Consider the following 22,621-nt stretch of genomic DNA (forward strand, 5'->3'; position numbering starts at 1 on the left):
TATGGACAAACCAACTGCATGAGACCATGCAATTCTTACTGGTCTGCAGTACCAGCAGTGATTGAAATTTATGTGACGTTTATTTTTATTATGCTATTTTTGTTTGTTTTTGTCCTATAGTTTTCCGTTATGTCATACTTTACTTCATAGCTAACAAGGCGCAGTTTCATGTGTTAAAGAGATCTATAGATATCATTCCACTTGGTATATTCAAGTGCCATCTTCTTACTGACAAATCAGTTAAAGGTGATCTGAACAGTTTTTCTTAGCATGATAGTTTTTCTTATTTATTTAGTCATTAAGACTATAGTTTGTTTTAAGATACTTTAAATGTTTGTCATATTTTGGTTATTGTTTTTAACTGAATATAGCATACTAGTCCAAAGACCCTTTTCAGTTATTACCTGTGCCCAGACAGGATGCATTTCAAAGATTAATATAGCAAGTGTTACATAAAGTCGTTATGTTCAAAAGTCCAGGTTTCTCACGGTATGTGATATTAGCATGTTCCTATTTATATATATATTTACATTTCAGCAGCTACAGTAGTGAAGCAACATAAAATCTTTACAGCAGGCACAAAGAGTATATGCCGATGTCATATGCTTCTTTTAATTAGTACCAACTAGACTGATTTGCAGTTTATGGGATTTCTATGTGAGTGGTCGTTTTTGTATTTTTGCTAGATTTCCTAAAAGTACCTCGATTCTGTACTGAACATACAAAACTGTAATTAGAATACTGCAAAATGGGACATGTTTTCTGAAGGACCCAGTCTTTCTCACAAACTATTGGGCCTGTCCCTCCCAGTCATCCAGTGCAGTCACTTATTCTCTGGGGTGAGACCCCTACAGCTCATGTGTTCTCTGAGAACAAGAGCCATCATCCACTCATTGAGGCATTGGATTTTTGCTTTATAAGGCCTGCTATCCCCTGTATACGTTTGTAGTGTGCAAGGGGTCAGGTGGCAATCACAACAGGCCTTGTGATTGCCACCCACATTGCCGCAATGTAGTAAAAAACAAAACGGGTTCAATATACATGAAATATTGCAGTTCTATTTATTCCACATTTCTGTAAATATATTTCTGGTCGAATACAAAAGTTAGAAGACAGTAACTATGCTTAAGAGCTCAGTGATTATGTATATATCCTGTCTACATCAACAGTTAGAAAGTTCAACTCAGGGTTGAAGTCAATACCTGTTGATGTCAGGAAGAAAGAGGACCAAGAGTCCTTGCAGATGGTTTTTTTTTTTTTTTTTTTTAAATTTATGGTCTTTGTGTATCTTTGTGGTTCCAAAACATAACAGGCAACTTGGTGTAATGATGTCAATGTAATTGTATGTGTCTAAAAAATTTTTTTTTGCAAAGAAGAAAAGATCAGTATCCCCTAATATGGCCTTGAGTTGGCCCTCAGTTACATTAACCTTCTTCATAAGCCTGAAACTTGATAAGCCTGGGATCAGCATTTTTCCTTGTATTTTTCTAGAGCCCATATTTGTTTTAGAAACAGTGAAAAGATGTCTTATATCAATTCACACACATCTGCTCAAAGCAGTAGAGATTGTTGAATGGGAGGGTTAAAATACACTAGGTAACCTTAGTTTTTATAAATTATTGTGGTCGTTTGTTTAAGTAACATTCTCAAATTCAAACTAATTTATGTAACATTTCAAATCAATAAGAGTTTTTTTTTTTTTTCCATATGTGCTAGGGATAAAAAAAATATCCCTAATAAATAATAGTTCAACAGAGTCTACAGTTAGTTCTAAAGTAAAAATTGTGTAGTAAAATCAAAAACATTCTCTTTAGTGGCTGTGGCTTTGCTTGATTTGTTGTCCCTTTAATCTGTTGCTTCTTCTCACTCCCCTCGTAGAAGAGGTAGAAGGAAGCACCTTTTTCACTGTACTATGTTGTTGTCTGTTTCTGCATTCTTAGAAACTGGAAGTCTAATAGTTAAATTAGGGTAAGCCTGACTAGATGAGTACACTGCCCTGTCCTAACTAATTTTTTTTTTTTATTAGTTTTTTTTTGTTTAACAGGCATCTATATCAAATTTGAACTGCAAAAAGACATGTTATTTTTTTTTCTTCATCATCATATATTCACTTCAGATATTTTTAGTAATTGGAATCCTTGTTCCTGGAATAAACATTCAAGTTCTGCAATGTAGGCATGATCTACTAACAGTCATTCCTTAAACCCTTTGGTATTAATTTTTTTTAGAGACATTGCCTAAAATAGGCAGCCTCAAGCTGCAGTTTTTTTTTAAAGCTACTTTTATCAAAATACCTTTAGGCAGTCATTAAGTTTGTTCACATCCTTCTCTATATCTAGTGTTCCTGTCTCACTCGTGGTAGGCAAAACAACCCTTCACGGTGGGTGGAAATCCAGTACTTTGTTTTTTTTGCTGAGGTAGGTAATCCTGGGGTTGGCTGTTGCGAATGGCACTTTCTGAATCCTGAGTGTGATACTGAACGAAACTGGTACACCAACTTGTTCAGTATTTCCAGTGTTACTTGTTCAATATTTCCAATGTGTGAATGCAGGGTTTAAATATATTTTAAACATATTTCTGCTTCCCAACACTGTTCTCTGGTAGCTGTTGTCTGTGGCAGTGGTACGTATGTCTGTGGTGGCTGCTCTCTGTGTGGCAGTGGTAAGTATGTCTGTGGTGGCTGCTCTCTGTGTGGCAGTGGTAAGGATGTCTGTGGTGGTTGCTCTCTGTGTGGCAGTGGTGGCTGCTGTCTGTCTGGCAGTGGTAAGGATGTCTGTGGTGGCTGCTCTCTGTGTGGCAGTGGTAAGGATGTCTGTGGTGGCTGCTGTCTTTGTGGCAGTGGTAAGGATGTCTGTGGTGGCTGCTCTCTATGTGGCAGTGGTAAGGATGTCTGTGGTGGCTGCTCTCTGTGTGGCAGTGGTAAGTATGTTACAACTTTCAAAGCTGTGAAACATTTTGTGCTCCTACACTTTCTCTCCCATCTGTTATATGTGGAAGCAGGTTAAGTTTCACACACTACAATGAATTGTGATCGGCTTTTTCCAGTCATAACCATACTTGTTATATGTTCTCAACATGGATGGCAAGTTTCACCTCTCAAGCTTTGCTCTTGAGCTGAATTTCATAAATTCATAGATTGTTACTAAGCTAACAACCCATTGGGTCTTTCTAAGCCCGAAGGAATAATGGTGTCCTGTATCCAAGTAGGACATTGAGGGCCAGGCATTTAGCATCATAGGATCATAAGATGTTACTAGGCTCTTACAAGCCTAGCCAAGTTCAACCTGTGTTCCCAAGGGTGTCTGGTTCAAGCAGACACTAAAATCAGCACCTATTGCCCCTGTCCAAGAGGGACACACACGGACCCCTGGAGTGAATTTCCATTTACCCATCCAATCATCCATATCACACTTAAATAGGGCCAATGAGGGGGTTTGTTTAACATGAATAGGAAGCTTGTTTCCAAAGGTGGGGCAACCACTGTGAGACAAATCTGTCTCTCCAGCAGGTTCTGTTGATGTCACATAACGGGTTAAAGTCCTTTGAGCGAGTGACCTGTGTGCTATTTAACTTACGAATGTGCAGCATTTCCATTAAAGCTGGGTCAGAGATTGTTCTCTGTGCAAGGCACAGGTCACCTCCCAGCAGTCTGTATGACACAGAGTAAAGTGGCAGTGATTTCACTCTGTCCATGTAAGACAGGTCTTGAAGACCCTGACTTTTCTTTGTAAGGAACTTTTGTGGCCTCTCCAATTGCTGCAGGTTTTTGGAAAGGAACATACCAAGGGGAGCATTGTACTCTATTATTAGCCTGATGAGGAAAGAGTACAGGGGGCTATAACCTCTTTTTTCTGGAGGCAATGCTCTTACTTATGAGATGAGTAATATAAAATTCTCTTCTTACAACTATGGAGGCATGGTAATTGAAGTTAAGGTTGCTGTCAACCTATGTACCTAGATCTCTCACCCACTGACTGTGTGCTTAGTGTATTGCTATTAATGTGGTAGTTTGCAGGAACATCAACCCGTGCTGAAGGAGATGATAATGCATTTTTGCATTAAGTTTAAGACCATGACTTTGGCACCAGTCATTAGTCTGCATAAGACCTTCTTGCAGGGTGTTGACATCACTAGGGGTTTCAGTGATCGCTCCAGTTTGAAGTCATCAGCAAACTTTGTCAGCCACAGTCCTTTAGTTTTAGCCTGCACTTCTGAGAAGTAGATTCCGAACAGTAGGGATCCCAGAACTGATCCCTGTGGAACACCACTGGTTACGGGTCTGCAAGAGGAGGTGGATTCCCCTATTTTGACCGTATGAGTTCTATCAATGAGCCAGTTTGCAACCCACCTGACAATATATGGGTTGATATCCAGCTGGGTGGGTTTATCAATGATGCCTGAGTGGGGAATTGTGTCAAAGGCCTTGGCTAAGTCTAGGTAAGCCGTATGCACAGATTTACCCTTGTCTACGGCTTTGGTGACTGTCTCGAAGAAGTCCATCACGTTTAACAGGCATGTTCTTCCCTTGACAAAGCCAAGCTGGGTGGGGTCGAGCATTTGGAGATTTCCTATATCTTTGTTAATAAGGTCCATGATGATTCATTCCATGGCCTTGCAGATAAGACTGGTCAGGCTAATGAGTCTATAGTTCCCGGGGTTTGTGGATGCACCCCCTTTGTGCAAAGGGATGATGCTAGCTGTTTTCCATTCCACTGGGATGAAATCAGTGCTTAGGCTGTAATTGAAAAGCATGCTCAGTGGTGATAATTGCTGTTTTAACCCCTGTAGAACACAGCCCAGGACGTTGTCTGTTCCCATAAAGGCTGTGTTTTGGCCTTGGAGAAGACATTTAATACCTGCTCCTTGGAGATACCAGGTGGGGGACAGTTTATAAGCAACCTTTGTCCATAAGGGACATGGGTACCAGGCCTTGTGTAAATTTCTATTCCACATCCACTGGTATAGGCTGAGCTTAAACTGGATAATAGATAAATTCAGTTTCACATGGACAGGAAGCTTGCTCCATAGGAGAGTCTCAGGGACACATCTCTGTCTCTCCAGCATGTTCTTTTTAAGTCAAAGACAAAATTCAAGTCCCTTGACTTACAATTATGTAGGAGATTCATAAGTGTGGGGTTTGTGGATGCCTTGTAAACCAGGCACAGATCGACCCTCAGCAATCTATAGGAGACTGAGAAGAGGGAAAGGGCTTTAAGGTACTCTGTATAAGGCAGGTTTGTTATGCAATGTATTCTTTTTGACAGGACAGATGACATTCATGTTTCAAACACATAACAAGCTAGTTTTGTTTGGAGACCCAGTCATAATCCTATGTTTTAACGATCATCTTAGTCATTAACTGAAGAGTCCCCCGTGTGTAAGACAGACATCTACCACAATGAGGTTTGCAAGAAGTTAATAACAATGTCAGTGTCATGTCTGTCTTAGGCAAACATTAGTGGCAACATAGCTGTGTTAAAAAAAGGGTGATCATTACAAGATGGTGACTGTTACCACTTGAGTGAACACTGTAAGAAGGTCCTCCATCTTGGATGCACATTGTTATGGCAGAATTATGGAAAATCCTATCATTCATGGGGAAAGCATATCCACATAAAACAAATTCTCCCATCACCCTGTATATGTATATTCGTGAGAATGAAGATAAATGGTTATCATTCATTCAGTGGCTAAAGAAAAGAAAAGGGATTCAGTTTATGTCAATCTGAAGTTTAATGTGACCATTGCTTTGCACCAAGTGGTCCTCACCCCTTTCCCTGGAGAGTACAGCCACTGACCATGACATTTTCTGTCGTCATAATATATCTTATTTATACTTGTCAAATTTCAAAATAAACAAAAAAGTAAATAAAAAGAAACAGAAAAAAAACAACTGTAAATAACTTTGCTAAATGCTGGAAGTTTAACATCAAAGTTGTTAATTTAGGATCTTCCGCTATATGGAGAATGATGATGTATGTAACAGTAAACACAATTTAAAGATCCAAATGCATGTTGCAAGTTTGGACTATTCTTACATTCATTGTAATAGACCTAATGGGATAGGCTGTGATGCTTCAGTACTTGTAAATAAACACCCAAATGGCAGAAGCCAAGTAAATAACTCAGGACAAGAAGTTGCTCATACAATAGTACTAATCAGTGCTATTAAATATGTTGTTATGTAGTCATGGCACACTGTCTGTCTCCCTTGAGTAGCATACATTTCCTCACTAAGCTCCAAGATGTAAAAGCCAATAAAAAATAATTATTATGGGGCATTCTAAATGCCCAAATATTGACTTCTAAACTACACAAAATCAAATAAATATATTGACTTCATTATCAAAACCGTTTGGAATAAACAGAGTGAAATTCAAATAGGTTTGGCAATATGTTATATACCAAATTGACTAACCTAGGACCTTTCTCTTGTCATCCATAGTTATACATTCTCTTAATGCAGAGCACAATCTCATCAGATGTGACCTAAGAGTAAAAATCAAACACAATCTTAAATAAAATTTCTTTCTTAGAAACCACCAGTGGAAACTATGATGGAATAAATGACATACATGCTTACTGCATGCTGGACTCCATATCTTTCTATTTACTGATAGGAAACAGTCAGTTACTTCTTCTGGCTAAAGATTTCTGCTTCTGTGTTAGTACTTAACAGATAATAAAGTAGCTCAGTTGCTAACAGTATATACACCATTTCTTTGCAAATAACTTACATCTTCAACCACAAAAGAAAAATCTACATGTGATGTTTATGGTGCTTATAGCAATATCTTTTGGCTTCTCCCATTAGGGGTTCCACAGCAACCATAGTTATATATTCTCTTAATGCAGAGCACAGTGCAATCTAAGAGTAAAAATCAAACACAATCTTAAATAAAATGTCTTTCTTAGAAACCACCAGTGGAAACTATGATGGAATAAATGACATACATGCTTACTGCATGCTGGACTCCATATCTTTCTATTTACTGATAGGAAACAGTCAGTTATTTCTTCTGGCTAAAGATTTCTGCTTTTGTGTTAGTACTTAACAGATAATAAAGTAGCTCAGTTGCTAACAGTATATACACCATTTCTTTGCAAATAACTTACATCTTCAACCACAAAAGAAAAATCTACATGTGATGTTTATGGTGCTGCTTATAGCAATATCTTTTGGCTTCTCCCATTAGGGGTTGCCACAGCAGATCACCGGTCCGCAGATTGATTGGCAGTGGGGTTTTTACAGTGTTGAGTTGCCAGCCTGGCACCCAGCCTTCACAGAAGGCACGCACACAGACACACACACACACACACACACACACACACACACACACACACACACACACACACACACTGGATATCATTGAAATTCACTTGACCACAGACTCCAAACAGAAGGCACGCCAGAAAAGAACCAAAGCGAAGAATCTCTTGCTGTAAGGTGACAATGTTAACCTCTGCACCATCGCGGCCAACATTTATGGTGCTGTTTATAATGGTTACAAATGGTACTATTCCATTGTAGCATCAGTCTCTACAGACCCATATACATACACACACACACACACACACACACACACACACACACAAGCGTGCAGATAGAAAAGCAAATACAAACATTGATATAGATACACAGCATTCAGAACTTAAGCAATTTACAGAAAGACAATTTATGGCAGTTAGTAGATTAAATATATACCACAACAGTCAGTAGACTTTTTGAAGATTAATAATTTCAAATAAAAGCATTGATAAATCTGGGTTTAGTGCAACTAGAACTACAAAATCATTCTTGTAGTTTGAAAATGTGGCACACCCACATTTTGTGGGGTCTATATTATGATATCGCATGCTCAGAAGAGTGAAAGACACATAATTGACCCCATGTAAGCAAAGGGTTACAATGTCGAAACCTCAGAACAGCGATTTCTTTTCCAAGGGAAAAAAATCGCTGTTCCGAAAAAGAAAAAAAAAACTGTAAAACATTACATAATGCCCCCCCCCCCCCACACTTAAATATACCAACTCCGAGATCGCACTACAGTGCTGAAAAGGCAAAGTAGCGAAAGTTGCCAAACTAATTCTTTCCCAGGGAAAGAATTCGCTGAAAAGCCGCTTTGCTATTTTGCCTTTTCGCGCTTTTCAGTTCGACAGACGCTTTTGACAACCTGTGTTTGCGACAGTGTAATAGGGAGCCGTTTTGTGGCATGTATGCACTATGAAAACATACAATCCCAGCAGCTACCTTAACATACTTTCCCAGTATGACTTACTATAAAAAGTACAAGGATACTTTAGATTAAGCCATAGACTATATCTTAACCAAAACTACAGTCACAACATTTATTTTATTTAAACATTTAAAAGGTGCTGCTTCTTTACCTTTTTGCCTTTAGTTTTAGTGTTGCATATAAAGAAAGAAAAATATTTGCAAGGCCAGACATTTCTAATGGTTTGACACAGGTCTGATTACTTTCTCAAGATGCAAAATTCCACACTTTATAATGCACAAATGCAATTTACTGTAAAAAGTGGTTCAAATCACCAAGAATAAACAAAGCATTATCTCTGTAGTTTCAATACACACACAAGCACTTATTTTATGGACATAGCATCCACAGTGTATGTTTTGTTTGTAGCAGTAAGTCAGATGATAAACTTCACTGGCTTAAAAGATTTTTGGAAAGTTTCTGTAGTTTGCTCACTATATAAAATACAAATACAGTTCTGTTTTAGCAGCAAATTAAACACCACAATAAACAGTACATTTCTATTCACTCTTTGCTTGTGTACAGACGATGTTTTAAGCCTCGGCAGTCTTTGTATATCATACCTAACCTACTTCAGTCTCCTTCAGTAAATACTGTGAATATTGAATAAATAAACAGTTTGCAAGTAGAAATGAGATTTGATAAGTAAGAAAGTTGCCATTTTTGACATTGCACAAATCATTTACAGCAGAGGCTCTTAAGTAATGTGCCACACTCTCATTTTAATTTACGTTTGATATTTCTTTAGAGCAAAAGCAAAATTCATTATCTAAAGGATGAGTGTAGTAAGTCATCAGTGATAGATAGATAATTAGATAGATAGATAGATAGATAGATAGATAGATAGATAGATAGATAGATAGACGAACAGAGGGCTGTAATAAAAGCACATTTTCTGTCTATGGTAACAACTAGATTTTTACATCCATGAACTGCATCAGAAAACTTGTATTCCAGTCTATATGCCTCATTAACAATTTAAGAACACTCGATTTTCAACTTCTCCTTAAGGAAGACCTGCCCAACCAAATCACACTAGAAACCCTAAATCTTTAAAGGGGGGAAAACAGTGCAAAATAATAAACCTCATTAAATTTTCATAGTACATTAAAACGACCCTATTGATCCTGTTCCCCAAATGCATCCACCCCTTACAAGAGATAAAAATAGTACAAAAGAATGAAAGAACAAAATCTGCTGAGGCCTAGCTGGAAGAGTGACAGACTGACCCCCTGTCTGACTACAGAGAGGCTAAAATCATGATAATTTACTAACTGTAAGCAGTGGCTCCAGGGAAAAAGAAGTCCGTACTTTCACCAGGTCAAGCATCTTGAAGGCTCTGATGGACTTCTGGAGTCATTATAGCCTCATTGCATAGAGGATCCTTGAGTACCTGTTTGTTAAACTTTTTAGTTTCCTATGTCTACATTCTTTTGGGTGATTTCTTTAGTCCTAAAGACCACATGTCCACAGTTGTCAGCAGTAGAGTGGGAAACATGCCCTTGCCCCAGTGATAAGAGCTGTTTGTGTTCCTAGAAGACTGAAAGATTGTCAGCACAATGAAGCAAGGTCTTATTGTTATCATTAAAGGTATAACAATACATACAACTGTTGAGACCTGATGGTATTCTCCCAGTCACAACAGTCAATCCAAGTGGTAGTCATTAAGTGGAACCAGTCCTCCCCAAGCATGTATGGTGGTGACCTTTTCGAGGAACATCATGGACCTCAGAAAAATCTCCACCAAATTAACTTTTAAGAAGCAACACACTCAAAACAATCACTATACAGTAAAGGATTAAGAGAAAAAAAATGTTCCCAAATACAAACATCTCCTCCTCCTCTAGAAGTCACCTGGAAGAAATCATTGGACAGCTGTTCATTCTTTCTACAAAAAAAAAAGAAGTGCAGATAGTCAGCATCTGCTTGTCTGGGTGACTCCCAGGGACGTATTAGACACTGCTCTCTTCCAGATAGGTTAGATGCTTTCTCTTTTTGGACAGATGTTATGCCATCAACCTAGGCATGAATAGGAGGAGTTCAGACCCACACGGAGAGGCATCTGAAAGCTCTGGAAGTCATACCAGAAGGGCAAATGTCCAGCTGCTTCTATTTCCCAAGGATAAGGAGTGATACTACATCAGTAATAACATTATTCAAAAGTCCCTTGTTATGGGGAGAATATGGTGAGGATAGTTGCACAAGTGTAGCAGCTCGCGTCATTAAACATGCAGATTAAACTTAACAAATTATAAGTGTGCCCTGTAACATCATCTGGTAGTGACCGCGTGCCCTGTAACATCATCGGGTAGTGACCTTCATCACTAGCCTGACCCACCACAAACAGCTACCCAGTCTTCAAGTAACAAAACAACAGCTTGAACTCAGCATATGCCTGTAAAGGACCCCAAAAACAGACCTCTTCCAATGAATGAAACCCACAACCCATCCCAGTTCTGTCCCACTAATGACCATCATAAAACAGAAAAGCAGGAAAAAGTAGATAAATTACACAAATGCAGATTAGAAAAGCCTGCTAATTGTCCACTTTGTGGCAAAGAGGAATAAGGCCCTAAGTCTGATCCAGATGACACAGATTCAAATAATAGCATTTGCTGCACAGAGAAGGATGAAAGTGGGCAGTTAGTGCTGATTTGCCCATCTTGGGAGAGGGCGAGGTGTTTTTCTGTCAGCCAATCACCACCTTGCAATCAGAGATTTCTTCTTCAGTTCTGCCTTTTTTTATTTTTCACCCAGTTTATAAAGAGCATAACAGGCTGGCATGTCAAATGTAACTCTTTCTGTTGATAGCATTTAGTTGACTGGATTCTGATGCATTGTCTTGTATTTTGTTAATGCTGCGTACTTCATTTTTGTTAAACTGTATGTGCTACCCATAGTGAGCTGCGTAATGGAAATAAAAAAAGTAGAGAACTTGTAAAGGTACTGCAGTTATCTGGTATGTATTTATATTGATATCAAAAAGGTAAGTTTTCCCTTTAAATAGCAACTCCATTTCTATTCTGCATTAGAAAAATCAGTCTAAAGATCAAAATGTTGTTCTGTGTAGTTTTAGTAGTGATGTATATGTGAACATCAACAAGTGAAGCCATACTCCCTCATTCAATCCAAGGGGCTATGCAACAGGCATCATGTGTCCTACACTATTCCTTGCATATTTTAGTTCTCAGGGACAGGACTCTGAACTAGTACCTATGTCAACACACTGCTCAGGACGTAATGTCTGTTTTTGTTTGGAATAATCAAATGAGTTGTTTTCGTAACAGCAGTAAAATGCATGCCACCAACCATTTCCAGTCTACAGAGGTCTAAGAAGTTTATGTTGAACTTACACAAACAGATTTTCTTGATTTGGCCCAGCACAAATGATCATGTAAAGTCAGTATCTTTATACTAGGTTTTGTGCAAAATAATCCACATACTGTAAATTGCTTCCTAACATTGACAAATTTGTTTTAAACTTAGGATGAATTGTGTAAACAAGAGAACGTCTCTGCCTTTCCCAACGGCATGCATCCACATGTTCTGTCTAGAAGACAGAGTTTAGAAACTCAGTACCTGCAACAAAGATTACAGGTAGGTTATTTTTTTATTAGAGTTTGCTAGTCACTAACTACTTGTTATATACTCTGTTCAAGAATTGCAACAAGGAACTACTTTTGTAATATACAAAAATATGTTCGAATATAATCTGTCTCTGTATATTTATAAATCACTTCACTAAATGGTTTATCAAAGCTTCGAAGCTGCTGAAAAAAAAAAAGATTTAAAAAAACTAAGAAAAGTGGAAATAAAAAAAAGAAAATTATCAGCACTTGCTGAGATTAAAGTTCAGTTTAATAAACTAGTAAAACCTAGACTAAGCTCTTTCATCTCTTGCAAATTCACTTAGGACTGAAATTTCATTAGACTGTCAGACTAGAGAACTGATATTGGGGGACCTGACAGACTGCAGCATTGATCACTTTGAAGACCCCCAAAAAATAAAGTGTATGCTATGGTGTAACGGAACATACGCCCTTCACTCTTAAGTCACAATGATTTGTAGGTTACATGAGCAAAGAGACGTACGTCCTTCAAAACAATATGCCTGTCTTAAATTTGGCAGGTAAAATGTAACAGGCAGCAGGGCTGCTTACTAAGGAAAGTTGTACTGGTCGGAAGACAAACATCACTAAGGCAACACAAGTGACTTGATGCTAAACTCTTATAAAATATTCAAACCATATCTTTAAAACACAGTGTCAGCCTCCCAAAACATTATTTCATATTTCTTATTCCTCAACTCCTTTATCCCTTTTAGTCATTTAACTTATGACTAAGTGGCTATTTATATTGGTACTGTAAAGTTTTATTTTAATTTGTTTTTGTTTACTGGGTTTATCCAAATGGGTTTAGTCAAAATAACCTTTCCAGCAGAGGCCAGGGAAGAAAAGCTCCAGCTTACTACAACCATTTTAAATGGACATTCAGTAACATACATGAACAGATATTAAGTAATGTACATTAACAGTTACGCATTCACTTGCTAATGAGATTACATTCATATGACATAAAGGCAAACTATTACAGTATAAAATATACTTATGCATTAGTAGATGTTGAACACTGAGTATTTGAAAAAGTGTATTAGTGGGTATGTTAAGTAGATAATAGATTGTGATATTATCGCTTAAGAATTAAGTGAAATTTAGCTGAGGAAAGGAACTAGGTAGGGCAGAAAATGTTAATATTATAGTTCAGAAGTGGGGTGTAAAGCATAGAGCTGGGAAGTGGGCAGTGTCACAAAACTAAGAGTGTGGTTGGGAGATGCCACGAAAACTGTTTAGGTATTGGTGAGTTGTGAGCATAGGATTCTGAGTGAACGGAAGTAGTTTGATATGGAAAGCTGCTAACAGTAGCATTTATCCTGGAGATGTACAGGAGCAGATCCATGGATATGATAAGAGAAGTTTTACTTGGGTTTCAGTGAGTTTACAGGATGGATTTCAGGGATCCCTATTGAAATGTTGGCACTTAAAATGCCAAGTGCTGAAAAGAAGAAAAAAGACCAAAAAGCTGAAGTATAGTGAATCTCGAAAATCCCCCCATACTCCACAAACTTATAAACGCCAACTTCAAGATCACCATACTCTCAGAGAAAAGGGAATATTCCGAGAAATAGCAAATTGGACTTAATTTATGTAAATCCATTCTTTTGGCCATTCAGTTTCCATATTTTTGGACTCTGTCTAGCGGGTCCCAACTTTACCGGATTTCAGTGGTAATGAGATGTGGCTCCACAGTTTAGTTAAATTATTTGAATATAGAAAGTCACCTGAAGTGTCAGATGATTTATACTGAGTACTGATTTTTCTCTAGAGCGTAAAATTGTATTGGGGAAGCAGCATTGTATTAAGTTGTTAAGGTCTGGGTGATTCGCTGGCTTAGAAGTCTGTGTAGTGTAGTTAGCTGAGAAAGAGCAAGGTGATGCACAAGTTCTAGCCAGTGTAATTCTCTGACGACTAGGCAGTGGTGTGGTCTATTGTATAGTTTATTGCAAATGTGGCTATTTTATTACAACATTACTCTAGTTTGGACAGTTATAGGACTTGAAGGTTAGTGAGGATTGAGACAGCATAGAGGAGAGATGGCAGTAAGAAAGTAAAGCCTGTAAGTCTTCTGGCTATTTCAGTGAGTTAAGTTTTTACTCTGTATAATGTACCTAGTTTTTGATGTTTTCTTTTAACCACATGTGATACATGGTGGCCAAATTTCAACTTGTCATCTGTGATTACACCCGGTAATTCTGTGTGATGAAAATGTATGCTTTTCATCATACTGTGCAAATCCCATGCATTGCCTTCATCTGCTGACGATGACGATGACAAGAGTGGCAGAGTGCTCATCCTTCAGACGAGACATTAAATCACAGTCCTATCTGCGTGAGTTGATGGTAGCGTGGGTGAATGTAAAAGATCAGATGATACTGTTCCTAGATGCCCTGGCCAAATTTCACCTAGTAGCACATTGCTCACATACTGGCTGCAGCATTTTGTTAATCCAACTGTCAGCTTTAATGTGAGTCTAACCAGTTCTGCCTGTGTTTTTTGATTATTGAGATATTTGGAGAAGTCTGAAAACTACAACAGTATAAAAAATAGTACATGAGCAATGTTTAATGTCTCTTTAGCTACACTGAAGAGGTCAGGTGTCAATGTAGTTGTGTTGCCTATCATGTAAGCTGTAAGAAAACATCTTTCAACAGCTTGTATGTAACACAGGTTTGCAGTTATTAATATAAATATAAACAGGTAGTATTCGATACCCAAGGCCTCACAAGGATGACCCTAGAGAAACATCTGGAGGCGTCATTAGGGTTTAATGAGGCCAACTGACATCTTACTGCAACTAGCCAAACTCTTTTTGAAAACCATTATATAACAAGCAGATGTACTATCATCTGTGCAAGACTGTCCACTCCCTAGCAGCGCAAACCAATTTTTTTCATATTGTGTGGGGTTGCTTATGTTTGTAATAAAGGTAGATGTTACAGGTTTTAAGGCTGTTCAGGGTTCCTGCCTAGTAATGCGCAGATAGACTGATAAGAAGGAACTCTGGTGGCTTCCAGTTTTCTAGAATTGTCTGTAACATAATAACTTTGTAATGTTTTGCTAAGCCAGGAACATTTATTGACTCAACTTTTATTAGAAATAAAATAAAATTTGCCTATGAACATTCATAGACAAATTTTATTTTATTTACAATAAAAGTTATGTTTAATCACATGGTCAAATGTGACCAAAGAAGTGTTATTTGTAAGTTAAGTTTTAACTGGTCATTTGTCAAAGGGCAACTGTGTATGCGACACTTACTGCCTCAGATGTGGCACTGTTTAACGAATACAGCATGTTTTATAACACACGTAATGTGCTATAACTTACATTTTATTGGCATTGGTGTTGTATAAGGCAGTCCACTGCGGACTGGCAAGTGCATCATCCTTTTCTGAGGGGAGGGTCCTACATTTAGTATTAAATGGTAAACATTTTCCTTCTGAGAGACCAAGAGACCAATAACTTAAATAGGCCAGTGATAACTCACTCTGAAAGACTAATGAGCTATAAGCATCTGTCTGGGGTATTAGCACGGAACAAGGAGTGATGACATTGTGAGGCCTAAGATGAGTCAATGTGCACACAATTCAATGGCCAAACATAAACAGTAACAGGATGACCTTATTATACCACAAGTGAAAGGAATTAAGACCCTTCAGTGTAATGGGCTTATTTTGGAGGTCCAGCTAAACAGTGAGCAAAGATTATTAAATGTCTATAGTAAGCAAAGCAGTGGCCTGTATTATAAATAATGATGTAAGTGGGAATGTATAGAATAACTTTATCAATTACCCAGCTGGGGCAGTCTCTTGTAAGCTGGCTTTAGCTTTCAGAGTACAATTATAGTGGGCAGGATTCACAATGGCTTGCACAGAGTCTAAGAGCCGTGTTAGACTCCATGCAGCCATTGCGATCCAGGAACAGCCCGAAATCCCGTGTAAGAGAAAGCTAAAACGACTCTTACACAGGCAGGGCGTGGAATTGCTAATCACCCCACTTGCAGCTGAAAGGCATGCAAATGAGGTAGATTAGCGATCCACAAAGCTGAAACCAGCCCGTGTAAGAGTTGTGTTAGTTGCAGAAATGTACTCAGTTGACAACTGAGTACGTTACTGCAAATAACACAGCAGAGCCATGACAGCTCCAAATAAAGTGTGCAAATGTTACAGACAGCATGCCAATGGCCAAATATGTGGCCATTGGCATGGCAAACCGATGCAAACATGAAAAAAAATAATTTTTTTTCGGAGATCGGCGATGTTTAAATGCAGCGCAGCCCCGCGCAAACAGGCTGCGCTATATAAAACTGAAAAATGAAGGTTAGAAACCCACAAATGTGGGTTTTATGTAATGCATGGATTTGCAATGCAGGGACTAGCAGACCAAAAACAACATGGCCACCATCTAGTGGTAGCTAAGGGGGGAAGCTGAGTGTAAGACATGTAACTAAGCATTAGTAGGCAAGCCTATGTAAATGAATGGTAGGATATGAATCACACTGTCACATAGCAAATGAGCACAGTCCATGTAGTGTAAGAGTTAGATAAGGGGGAGTAACAGAGTAGGAGATAGGTGACATCACAGGGGGGAATGTCAGGAAGAAAGCAAGCTCGTTGGAGCAAAGTGGTATGTGAAATATATCAATCACACAGCAGAAAAAGAGGAGTGTCAACAGATAAGCATGGGAAAGTCAAGAAATGGAAGGTGTACACTGTGGCCAACACCAAAGTTTCTTGCTGTGCGTCATCTTGGCGCATGTGCTGGGAGGTGCGAGTAAGACAGAGTGCGCGCGTGTAAGGCAGAGGAAGTATGTAGGACCCTGTTTAAACATCTGTAAACCTGTTTGCACTGGTGTGCGCGCGTTTTAGCCTGAATAAGCAGATTCTAGTCCGTGTAAGCATGTGTGCGCGCGTGGTAGCCACTGTGAGCATGTTTTCGCTGGTATGCGCGCTGCTCCCCCTGAGGAAACAGAGAGGAAAAGGAAGCAGGAGAAATAGTAGGAAACTAGCAGGGAATACCTGTAGAGGTAGCAGGTGAAAACGATTAGAAGCAGGCAATTACACAGGCAGAATACAAGCCCAGCCCAGCACTTAAAACACTGCAAACAGCATTGCAGTATGTTTCTCTCAAGAGATACTGCAAGACAGGAGTAAGCTAGTAGAAGTGAAAACTAAAAAAGCTGCACTCAGACCAAACATGCTAGGGGCTGCCATAGCTGTCATAAGGAGACATATGAGACTTGCTGAGGGTGGTGACAATGGAAATGCTGCCAGACAACCCACAGTGAGGAGACGGAGAAGAGTGTACAGGCCCAGGGTCACCTACCAGGGGTTACATGAGCTGGAGATAGTGGAGCGCTATAGAGTGGACAGAGACCTCCTGCAGCAAATTGTCGAGCTGTGCAGGCCACGCCTCACACACAGAACCAACAGAGGGGAACCCATCCCAGTGGAAACCAAGGTATGTGTTGGCCTAAGAATACTAGCAACAGGTACCTTCCAGAGACCAACTGGTGATATGATGGGGATATCACAGGCATCAGCCTCCAGGGTACTGCACCAGTTCCTGGATGCCATGTCAGCACATGTCGGTGATCATGTATATTTCCCCAATGCCCGTGAGGTATTGGCCAGCAATATGCGTCTCTTCCAGCAAATAGCGGAATACCCTGAGGTAGTGGGTGCAATAGACTGCACGAGCATACGCATCAAAGCACCAGCCAGTGAGCGGGGTAGGGCCTACATTAACCACAAGGGCTTCCCCTCCATCAACTGCCAGGTTGTGTGTGATGCCCAGGGCATAATAATGAATGTGTGTGCTGGCTGCCCTGGGAGCTACCATGATTCCCATATCTGGCATTTGACGCAGCTGTACCAGACATTTGCCAATGGGGACATCCCACATGGACAGCTAGTGGGGGATGCAGGTTATACACTGGAGCCGTGGCTGATGACACCCATCAGAAATGCACACACACCTGAACAGGAACGCCATAATGAGGCACACGCACAAACACGTAATGTAATAGAGCGTGTGTTTGGGCTGCTCAAGTCACGGTTCCGGTGTCTGGACACATCTGGTGGAGCCTTGCAGTACTCACCAACTACATGTACCCAAATTGTCATGGTATGTGCTATGCTACATAATATGATCCTGCGAAAACAGCTGCAGCAGGACCAGCATAGGGCCGGGCCAAACAGCCCCCCACCATTGCCAAAGCCATCACAGGCAGAGCGTGACTCGGAGGAGGAGCAACCTGAGCCTGCCCCAGTAGGCAGAAGGAGGCTTGCCCAGTATGCCCTGGCCTTGACAAAGAGGCAACGCATAGCACATACACTGGCTCAGTAGGAACCCTGTGAATGATACTCCTCTCTGACTCACTCATATAGTAACAGGGATGCCTAAAATGACATAACCTGCTCTCAAACATGTACAGGGAGTGTAGTATGTGCATCCGACAGAGGCAGCCCTGCAGCACCACCTGAGGCATGATTGCCATGTGTTAAGCAGTGTAACACCATCTAGTATATGCAAACATGAAGACCCAACCTAACATCTCACCCTCACCAAGCATGATGCCACACTATGAAGACAACAAAATCAAGTACAATAATTGGCTGAGGTATTGCTGTTAGCAAGAGGGAACACATGACTGACAGCCTGGGCTGACATGCCGAGCAAGACATGATGCCCCACCTGCTAGGGATGGCACGCACCCAGCACACCTGGCTGTGTAGATACTGGCAAAGGCTGCTGTTACCCCCACTGTGCCTGGAATAGGTAAGTCTGGAAACACAAACCCACCAACATAGGTAGCACATGGGATAATAGCATGGACATAATGCTACCCAATGCCAGAAGTCTAACCTGCAAGGTGCATGCAGACCAAACCCACCACAGCATGGAGAATGGTAATATGTGTTCTGTAACAGAAACCTGGGCAAGGCCCAGAAGAGCACCCTAATACTACCAGGTTATGCCTCATACCATGCTCTACAGCTGCAAAACATGGAACACATGACAATAGGAGTGTGGCTACCAGTAATTATCAAGAATAACCACACCCCCAGGTTGGTACCACAGCAAGAAGCAGCATGGACTATCCATGGGCGAGTAACACTGTCTCAAACTGTGTACCTGTTTGAAGCCTGCTACAGACCCCACACACAAACCCAGGTACCCCAGCCAGCCTTCCTGAAGACACGTCAGAGTATGAATGATCCAACAAATACCAAACAAGGCACACACAAAGTATGACATAGGTGGCAATCCATTATGTATGGAAGAAGTAGTCATGGACCTAGGGACCCAAGTGGACGGTAACCTGTCATGTGACACACACATTGCCAAGGTGGCCAGGAAGACCTGCTATATTGCCAACCTTAATATGAAAGGATACACATGTAGAGCTACAGAGGTCACTGTGCCCCCATACCCTTCCCTTATCAGGCCCATACGTGACAACTATGCCCCAGTCCGCATGTACCTTACCTTACACATGCAGCAGTCAGAAAGACCCCAAATGTACCCCACCAACAGGATAAAGGGTCCAAACATTGGACATCTGCAGCCTGGCTGAAGAAACCACAGCCCAATTCAGAAGCATACTGCACAGTCAGAGGTGATGTATGCCTGATGTACAAGGCCATGCCCAATCCAGAATGAATGGACATGCTCCACTGCAGAAACCCCAAATCCAGCAGACACACCAGAGTGAGATATCTGAACCTCTGCACATAGATTAATAGGATGTCCTGGAGGGACAGATCCATAACCCAGAGGCTCAGGACAATCTGGAACAGAATCCCAGTCCATGATAGGCTGAGCTCCACACACAGACTCAAGAGAAATCCGTTGAAGTGCATGGGAGATAGCAGGTGTACACTGGAGGCCATCCCTGTGTCACATCTAGGAAAGTAAACCCTACGTGGGCATGATATGCACATTGCAAGGGGTGTTGAGACCCACACACAGTCTGTCCGTGCTCAAACAAGGCCAGGGCAGATAGCCTAGTATGAACCTATGAACCTATGATGATACAAATTGTGCAGGACACAAAGGATTATTACACAGATGTCCTACCTGATGGTAGGAACCATGGTGGTAATCCACAGATATGCTCTGCAGCACTCTAATATCACAAACAATACACCAAACCCACACACATTGCCAACATCATACCTAACAGATTCTTTGCAAACTCCCCACCAGCACCTAACTGCCAAATATCCATCCCAGGAGAGTGCTGGCCCCCTGACATTGCAGATGCTGAGATAACAGCCAGCATCCACAAAGCACAGCACACAGCATCAATGGTACCAGATGGTGTCCTGGGTTGTGTCCAACAAGTACTGTAAGAAGAATGGAACAGCAAATAGCATTACTGTGCACTATCGGTCCTACCACAGGATATGTACCCAAAGAGCGGTGTACAGCAACAGTGGTCCCACACCACAAAGGGGGTGCCTGAATGGATACTGCAAACTATCAACCCTCAACCCCAAATATCTAGGTTGGCAAAGTAATGTAGAGGATGATCATGGATCCCATGAATAACAAGATTGGGTACCTACAGACATTGGACCCTACCCAGTGTGGCTGTCATAGGGCAGATCCTGACCCATACACATGTCTGACTCATGTGAAACATGCACCAAGCCCAGTGATGTGGGGAATGTCGATCACACAGCCTATCTGGACCTTGCTAAACCCTTCCATACAATACCCTAGTTGGCGGTACAGATAAGCTCATCAACCTAACTATAATCCCTTATGCAAGTAGATGGGTTGCAAACCAGCTCAAGGACAGAACTGACCTGGCAGACATGCTGTAGCCATGGCAGACTGCAAACCAGGTACAACTGGCATCCCACAAGGCATGGTCCTGGGAACCCTCTTGTATGCTATATATGTCACATAGGTACAGGCCAACATGGAAGGACTCTGTGTGAACAGGTTTGCAGAGGACGACCCTCCAGCTGATACAAGCAACCTACAAAAGGCACACATAGAAACACACAAGTGGTGCCACAGCCATGTCAACAAGCTAAATGCAGAATAGGGTATAGTCAACCCCTGTGGAAACACAGTGCATGGCCAGAAATTACCACATAGGTGTTAACCCAGTAAGTACATCAGGAGCAATAAGAGACGTGGGGACACAAGGTGATACATATCCTGCATGTGACAACCATGTGTCTGTAGTGGTTACAGTAACATACCATATACCCACCTAATCATGAAGGTAAGCACAGCTTGGTTAGGGTAGGTCAATGTGCCTCTCCAGTCATCCATCAGCAGCCTCACAATTGTGCACAATGGCCCTTCAGGGATGTACCATAGCAGACACCTGCAGCAACTGGAATGACCACACAAATACCCCACCAGGAGGATTGCAGAGCTGTAACAGATGCCATGTGTCACCTGAGTAAAGTAACTGCAGCTACGCACAGTGCCATACTGCCTGGCTGGAGGTGAACTGTGCCTGATGTATAGAGCCATGACCAACCTGGTATCAATGGACATTTGGCACCATGTAAACACTGAATGCTGGTGACCTATGCAGCTGACAGGCCTGAACCCCAGCACAGACATAAACAGGACATGCTGTACTGATTGGTCCACAACCCAGAAGCTCATTCCACTCACGACTAAACTCCCACTACAGGATATCCAGGGAGTCCCTCAGTGACTGTCATCCAGAGGAATCATGATGACTGGATGGGAGATGGCAGGTGTACCCTGGATATCACCTGTATGTCATGGGTAGACAGAGGCACAGCACACTAACCATGACATATGTCATGGCAAACACCAGTAAATGTGTGTTGAAGGACAAACACTCTCTGACTAGCATTACAAATGGACTAGGGCACATGGCCATTGTTTGTCACTGTCCACACAAGTTGTGGAATACATTAACAATGTCGGACAATCATGTACTAAGCTGTCCATATCTGAACAAAATGCAACATGGTCATATCTGCACAACTGGCCCTCAGCCAGTCTGGTGTGCTCACTATAAACATTACAAGCAGTGATAGGACTGAAACCGATTATACTGTCCACCACAGTGAAAGTTTTGCACCAGTACACTATACAACAATACAACTGTTTGGTCAGCAGGAAAGGATGATGACAACTGTATGCAAACTATCCCATGGCGACCCTGCAGGCACAGCATAATGCCTGTTAGGTTCAGACACACAGCAGTTGGGCAGTAGGAACACAACCTGATGTCCAACACTCAACTGTACATGTGATATATAGATGGCGTCCACACATAAACAGAAATGTGGTGGTCCACAGATCCAAACATAAGGAAAGGTCACACTGGGCATGCTCGCACACTTAGATAAATGAGATGTGGCAGTCAAGAAGCCATACAAACTGTGAACTGGGCATGCTCACACACTTAGGCCATGTCACAGTTCAGCAGTTGCACACACATATCTGGCATTTCTATGTGTTAACACAGGAACCTCCCACAATACAGACATCTGCTCAGTGCACACAGTGAAGTAACAACAGAGACATAAGTAAAGTACTGGATCCCACTCATATGCAAACATCTCCCACAGTACACACGTTGTTAATAGAGATAGGGAAGGCTATGGCAATAAACACCCACAAACAGTATATGAGCAACAGATACGTGCATCTGACAGGTAAACATATGGCCTTAGAGTGCAATACCTGACCGTTGTCCCTAGGGAATACAGAAGGCTA

General features: G+C 41.1%; 1 protein-coding gene across 1 annotated transcript in view; it reads left to right on the top strand.

Moving 5' to 3' along the window:
- SIK2 (salt inducible kinase 2) overlaps positions 1 to 22,621 on the top strand; it is an 811,735-nt gene that overhangs the window by 746,528 nt on the left and 42,586 nt on the right. The window contains exon 13 of the mRNA XM_044080995.1: positions 11,763 to 11,873. Within this exon, the coding sequence (XP_043936930.1) occupies positions 11,763 to 11,873 (111 nt within the window). The remainder of the gene's footprint in view (positions 1 to 11,762; positions 11,874 to 22,621) is intronic.

The sequence above is a fragment of the Protopterus annectens genome, chromosome 8.part0, assembly GCF_019279795.1.
Source record: "Protopterus annectens isolate FY-2018-M chromosome 8.part0, PAN1.0, whole genome shotgun sequence".
Lineage (NCBI taxonomy): Eukaryota > Metazoa > Chordata > Ceratodontiformes > Protopteridae > Protopterus > Protopterus annectens.